At 39.3% G+C, this 7,601-nt stretch overlaps 1 protein-coding gene across 1 annotated transcript in view; it reads right to left on the bottom strand.

The window, feature by feature from the left end:
• The window catches only part of NSL1 (NSL1, MIS12 kinetochore complex component), a 47,400-nt gene that overhangs the window by 36,951 nt on the left and 2,848 nt on the right, over positions 1-7,601 (bottom strand). Inside the window, exon 2 of the mRNA XM_006834017.1 lies at positions 1,134-1,212. Coding sequence (XP_006834080.1) covers positions 1,134-1,212 — 79 coding nt within the window. The remainder of the gene's footprint in view (positions 1-1,133; positions 1,213-7,601) is intronic.

Raw genomic sequence — 7,601 nt, 5'->3', positions numbered from 1 at the left:
GGTATACCCTTTGGTCAGTTGATGATGCATGGAGGGGACTAGAACCATGGCAAGGAAACGATATACGGTGGAATGAATGTAAAACTAAAGTTCTCTCATGTAAACTATTATATAATTCACAATAAATCATTTAAAAAAATGGAATTTTCCACAAACTTTTTGAAGTTCCCTTGTATGTCTACCATAAAGTAAATTTTGGTGACTTTGAAGATATAACTATAGTAATCCCAAGGACTGAACAGTTAAGTTTTCTGGGTAAAGTATTATCTAAAGTTAACAAAATAAATCATAACTCCAGTGGGCTGTTTGGTCAGCTTGGGACCAACTGAACAATAACTGGGAATCTGGCAGCTAGCAGTGATATCAGACTATGTTAGTCAGATCCATGAAACATGACTATGGGGACAAACAAGAGACTTTGGCCCTCTTGTCAGGTAGCCGGTCTCCTGGACTTGCTGGGTAGACACTGGGGAATTCTGACTCTCTCCTCACACGAAGCAGATTCTTTCTAGAAAATTATTTTTCTCCTGACTCTCACCATTCTCTAACAAAACACTGATTTCTTTAGATATGTCAACACCATTAAGTTAGGGTATAATCAAGTCTGTTTTGAACAGGGAAATATCGTGTTTTCAAGGAGCTTTCTACAAATACTTTAATGCTTTCCTTACGTGGTGCTTTTATAGTTTAATATAAATATAATATAATATAGGTAGTTTAACTTCTAAGGGTACTAAACTATCCACTCTTAGGGTCACTTATAAAAACACAACTTGATGTATAAACTTAATCAATCACAGGAATTCTCTAGACCTGTTGCTTTATCTGGGTTATTTCTCCAGTGTTTTCCAATAAACTACTGACAAGGGTATTTTTGAAACCTGGTCAAACAGAAGTCTTGTTGAGAATGCAAGACAGTACCTATGGGGACCAAGGGAACTACTGTGCTGTCTGTCTCGGCTTTTTACTCCAATAATCTTTCTAGATTTGCTTCCGCTTTTCTTTTTAACCTCAGTAAAAGAATTTTTTTTTTAAGAGTGACACTGAAAATGGGGATTAAAAATTAGCATTCAAAATCAAATTAGGTACAAAAATAACTCAGAAATGATAGAAGGAAAAATTAAATCACATACCCATAAAGCAATTCTCTGAAGCTTCCTGCCACGCTTCCCCATTAATACTGACATTCTCTTGCACAGCTGACTCAAAAGTCTGCAACAAATTCACAGGGTCAAATCACTAAAAAATTAACTTCAAATACTGAATTCAAATACTTTGACAAAATAACTATTTCAGATTTGTGACAGAGGGTACAAAGAAAAGTGGCAGATGAGCATTACGCTCTTTTAAGAACTATCTATATAGAATCAGGGAGTCTAGTGTGGTGGTTGGAGGATAAGCACTGGACTGTGAACTACAAGGTTGGTAGTTCAAACCCATAAGATGCTCCTTAAAAACCCTATACAGAATCGCTGTGAGTTGAAATCAACTTAGCAATAACAAAGTAAGTGAACAATATCACCAGTGAAGTATGTATTCCTTAGAACTAACCATAGGCAATCCAAAGGATACCATTTGCCCAGGGATAAAGCACAGATGGCAGGAAAGGCCAGGGAAGGACATGATCTGTGGAAATAGGAAACCCAGGCAGGAAGGGGGTAGAGTGCTGCTGTCCTGTGCGAAGTGCAATCAGTGTCACAAATCACAACATGTAAGAACTGCTGAATGGAAAACCAGTTTGCTCTGTAAACTTTCACACAAATCAAATCACAAAAAGGTGTTTTGTTTTGTTTTTTAAAAAGGACATAAGGGTGGGGGACAAGAATAACGTGAAAAACTAGATAGGAACCTGAGGGGACAATGAATTTATAGTAGTAGAGGAGACAACAACTCAGAAAAGGTGGCTGGGGACAGAAGCATAACTTGAGGAATGTAATCAATGTCACTGAACTGCACTTGTAAAAATGGCTGCCGTACGTTTTCAACAACAAAATAAGATGAAATAAATAGTGGCAGTCTAACAATACATTTACTATTTTTAATGAAGTAGGATTCCATTTTAATCACTGGTTGTTGCCTTAAAACGGACACTGTATAGGGTTTCCAGATAACAACTGCTAAGTTTGAACTGCCAGCCTTGCAGTTATACCAGAACTCCATCACACATCACAGAATCTACCTATATTACAGCTCTGAAAGTCATGGGAATATTTGATGCAAATTTTAGAATACAAGGAGGCTTCAAATAGTTTGTGGAAAATGTAATTAAATGATAACTTAAGATGCTGTTGTTGTTGTTAAGGCAGTGGAGTCGGTTCTGACTCATAGTGACCCTGCATAGAGTTTCTGAGGAGCAGCGGTAAGTTTGAACTGCCAATCTCATGGTTCAAACCAACCCTGAGATCGAATGCTTATCCTGTGGCGCCATGAAACAGCCTAAATGCCCATCAACAGACAAATGGCTAAACTTTGGTACATAAAAACAATGGTACACTATACAATGTTGAAGAATGATAAAACTGTGAAACACATCATAACATGGATGAACCTGGAGGACATTATGCTGAGTGACATTTAATTTAGGCAGAAAAGGACAAATATTATGGAAAAGTAAAGGTTTTCTTGACAAAAGAAACATTCTATAATGGTTATTGGGGTGGGAGGGAAGGGAAAATTATTGACTGGATAGAGGGCTGTTGTTGCTGTTAACTGCCATCGAGTCGGTTCTTAACCATAGTAGCCTGTATAGTGTTTCTAAGGAGCAGCCGGTAGGCCAATCTCACAGTTCAAACAGACTTTGCAGTCCAGCGCATGAGCCCACAGCACTACACAAGGACTCCAAGATCAAGGTTTAACTTGGATGATATGTTAACTTGGGTGACAGGGAGGCAATATATGAGAGGTTGGCAGAGGAAAGATGAAGGTAGCAAAAGACACAGGGAGAAGTGAGAGTTAAAGCGAATACAGGTTGCAGGGCATTTATTATTAAGACCCTTCTAGCCAATTTTTTCCAAATTGCAAATCCTAGCCTCTACGCCTGTGATTATGGGCCCGTTTTGAATTGAGTTGCTGAGGAATAAAGATTAAGGTGGGGCTAAGGAATAAAGATTAGAGCCCTGGTGTGGCACTACAGGATAAGTACTGGACTCCTAATTACAAGGTCAGTGGCCCAAACCCACCAACCACTCCTTGAAAACCCTATACAGGGTCGCTATGGGTCAAAACCAACTCGATGGCACTTAACACCACCACCACCTTACTAGAGGGTGTGACTCAAGTCACCACCCTTAGTTTCCCTTGAGGATATGGTTTGACTCCAATTTATAAGACTGCTTTGGAAAAGCTTTCTCTCTTGGCCTGGATCTTGTATCTGGCTCATTACATCTGACCTACAGTTTGAAGGACTTTCAGCCCTTCACCTGACCTGACTGACCAGCAGCCTCCTGTATCAACAGCCTGTCATGTGACTGGTGATTTGAGTTCCCCAGATCCTGAGACTACATAGATGAAAAGATTCCTCCAGACTGATCTTTGAACTACGAATTTGGAACCTGTGAGCCTCCACAACCGCATGAGCCATTTCTTTTGTTAAGTGTGTTTTGGGAGACATTGCAGTGTGACACAGAACCCTGAGACTTGAGGTAAGGGAGGAGTGGTGACTGATAACGGAGGGGTATAACATGTTGAAAAGTCGACAACTGGAATATCTTTAATGTCCCACTCAAAGGGAACAGCCCTGTGCTGATTTGTAGTAAAGATCTGATTCATGCACAGGTACTGTTAACTGATGGTCCACGGAGAAGAGTGCAATCATTGCACTAACACCAAGTATATGATTTGCTAAATGTGGGAATGATAATATCTATTAAGTAAATCTACACTCAAGTCAAAATAAAATGATAAAAAATATATATGAGTTTTCCCATGAACTTTTTAAAGTCCTCGAGTATTCTTGTAAACAAACAAAAAAGTACTTCTTAAATAAAAAAAAATATAAATAAAGCTGAAAAATGTAAACTCAGTTGAACCTCAGGGGTCCATTATTGTTGTCAAGTGCTGTCGAGTCGATTTCGACCCATAGTGACTCTGTACAGGGTTTCCAAGGAGTGGCTGGTGAGCTTGAACCAGAGACCTGCAGTTCAAACCAACTGTGCAGTCCAGTGCATCAACTCACAGCGTCACACCAGGACTCCACAAGTACTATATATGCTGCTACATAAGCGTCATGATGAGGGAAATCATGCACAATTTTAAGAAGTGAAATTAATTTCCACCCTAGAAAGAGCTTAATTTTTTAATTAAGAGATGTATAGTGAAGTATGTAGGGATGAAATGACATGATCTAGGATTTGCTTTACAACAATACTTCATTAACAAAAACAGTAGAAGATAGCTCGAGTGAAATAATTCTTATAACTATTAAATATGTTGTTGTTAAGTGCCGTCAAGTCAATTCTGACTCATAGCAGCTAGTGGATTTGAACTACGGACTACAGTCCACTGCTTATCCTCAACACTAAATATATACATATGTATATGGGTGCCCACTGTACAAACGTACTTTTTGTAAGGTTAAAAGTGTTCACAATACAATTTCTTTTAAAGTACTAAAGGAATGTAGCCGAATCATTAAAATTTTAAATGTTGTTGTTGTTGTTAAGTGCTGTCGAGTTGGTTCCGACCCATAGCGACCCTGTACAGGGTTTCCGAGGGTGTAAATCTTTACGGGAGTAGAAAGCCTCATCTTTCTCCCACGGAGCGGCTGGTAGTTTCAAACTGCTGACCTTAAGGTTCACAGCCTGATTTGTAACCACTAAATGCACACTCCCTATTAACAAATGACCATTCTCACAAAAACATAAAGAAACTGGACACAGAATGTCCATTTTAGCACTGTTTGAAAAATGGGGGGGTGGTGGAGCGGGGAACAGCAAATCCTAAATTTTTAAAAATTAGGATACTGGTTAAATACTCTACCTAACAATGACAAGTGAAAACAGCAAAGTTGCCCACAATACATTGGCAAGACACTATTAATGCTAAAGTATGTAAAGGTATGTAAAGCCCTAAAAGAGAGTGTAGATACAGGGTCGCTATGGGTCAGAATCGACTCAATAGCACTTAACTTCAGAGTGATGTAGCAGTCTGCTTTTATAAGGAAACTTAGAAACTCTACAGAACCGTTCAGATAAGCACTGGACTGCTAACCATAGGGTTAGCAGTTCAAATTCACAAGCCGCTTCTGGGAAACCCTGTATAGGATCACTAGGAGTTGGAACTGACTCGATGACAGTTAACAAGGTGGCTAGGAGTCAGAACTGACTTGGGGGTCAACAGGTATAGATAAAATAATGACTGATCATCATGAGTGATGAATTTTTGACAATAAGTCAAAAATTATCTACTCTGGCTGTAGAATTTAATCAACTTTTAGAAAAGACAAATACATTAGTTTCAACAAAATTGCCTCACTTTTCAATACACTTTGTCCATCTGTCAACAAGGTTTTGCATTCCCTTATAAAAAAATGTTTTAGGCTGAGCTGTGAGCCAAGAATGCACCACTATCTTCACTTCAGTAGAAGTGAATCTTCGTCCTCGGGTACCAAAAGGTCAAAGTCCAATGGAGCACTATCAGGAGTATAGGGAGGATGTTTCAATACCTCAAAACTAAGTTTTTGCAGTATCAACAGTGTGGGCAGAGATGTGCAGACGTGCACTGTCAGGCAAGATCACAAAGCCTGTGGATAACAGTCTCTGCATTTACTCCAATGTTCAGGCTTCAGCCCTTCACTGAACATCTCACTGTAATGAGCACTGTTGATTGTTGAACCTTTTTCCTAAAAGTGTTCCAATACTGGCCCCTGAGAATCCCAGAAAACTGTAAGCATCAATTTTCCAGCAGATGGCTGATTTTGAACTGTTTCTTGGTCTGTGATTGAGGATATTTCCATTCCATACTCTGCTGTTTACTCTCAGGCTTGTATTGATGAATCCATGTCTCATTACCAGTTATCGATTTTTTTAAAGAAACTTTTATCTTCCTTTGGGTATTGGTCCAAATTTTGTTTGCAGCTGTCCAAACAGTTCTGTTTATGCTCTTCCATGAGTTGTTTCGGTACCCATTTCACACAAACTTTTGGAAACCCAAGTGAGTCACGGATTATTTCATTGGCAGAGTCATGGATGATTTGCAAATGATTTATCACATAATCCACTGTCACTCATCTATTCAACAGCATCATTTCACGTGCACGCTCAATGTTGTCATCAGTTGTGGACATGTGTTTTAATATAACTGGAATGCAGATAGTTTTGTGACTCACCCTTGTACATATACTATACTTTTCTTTAAAATAAAATCCTCACTTTATATATAAACTTTCAAGAATTATTTGAAAATGCAACTTGTCTTTTTAATATTTATTGTATAAGCCAACCAATACCATTTTTGTTTAGAATGTTGTTATGTGCCACAGAGTTTGTGCAAGTTATAGCGACCCCATAGAGGATTTCTGAGGAGCTATGGAGCTAGTGGGTTTGAACAGCCAGCTCCACACGCACACTTGAAACCTCTGCCTTTTATCTGTTCTACTAAATAAGTCTGTCTTCAAACCTTTCTCTTCTAATTCACTCCATTCCCTCATTAAATAGTATTCGAATTCATGTTAAGCTAGATTCCTCTTTTTCTGTTTCGCAATTAAATGTTTTAAGTATCTTGTTGTTGTTAGGTGCCACCCAGTCAGTACCCACTCATAGCAACCTTATGCACAGCAGAACAAAACACTGCCCAATCCTGGGCCAACCTCACTACTGTTGCCACGCTTGAGTCCATCGATGCTGCCACTTGGCCAATCCATCTCGTTGGGGGGGTCTTCCTGTTTTTCTCTGATCCTCCACCTTACCAAACATGATATCCTTCTCCAGTGACTGGTCCCTCTTGACAATACGTCCGAAGCATGAGACAAAGTTTGGCTATCTTGGCCTCCAAGGAGCACTCTGGCTGCACTTCTTCCAAAACGGATCTATTGGTTCATTTGGCAGCCCATAGCACTTTCAATATTCTCCTCCAACACCATAACTCAAATACATCAATTCTTCCTTATTCACTGTCCAGCTTTCGCATGCATATGAAGTTATTGAAAACACCATGGCTAGGGTCAGGCTCACCTTAATACTCAAGCTGACATCTTTGCTCTTCAACACTTTAAAAAGGTCTTGTGCAGCATATTCGCCTAATGCAATACAGAAGATGGAAAGAATACACAGAGTCACTGTACGATAAGGAAATGGTTAATGTTCAACCATTTCAAGAGGTAGCATATAATCAAGAGCCAATGATACTGAAGGAGGAAATCCAAGGTGCATTGAAGGAACTGGCAAAGAACAATGTACCAGGAATTGATGGAACAAAAATTGAAATCTTTCAACAAAGTGAGGCGGCACAGGAGGCACTCACTCATCTCTGCCAAGAAATTTGGAAGACAACTATCTGGCCGACTGACTGGAAGAGATCCATATTTGTGCCCATTCCAAAGAGAGGTGATCCAATGGGATGAGGAAATCATCAGATAATATCTTTGATATCCCATGCGAGTAAAG

The sequence above is a fragment of the Chrysochloris asiatica genome, unplaced genomic scaffold (genome assembly GCF_000296735.1).
Source record: "Chrysochloris asiatica unplaced genomic scaffold, ChrAsi1.0 scaffold00009, whole genome shotgun sequence".
NCBI lineage: Eukaryota > Metazoa > Chordata > Mammalia > Afrosoricida > Chrysochloridae > Chrysochloris > Chrysochloris asiatica.
Note: the sequence above shows the minus strand (reverse complement) of the source record. Positions and strands in the feature narration are given on the sequence as shown.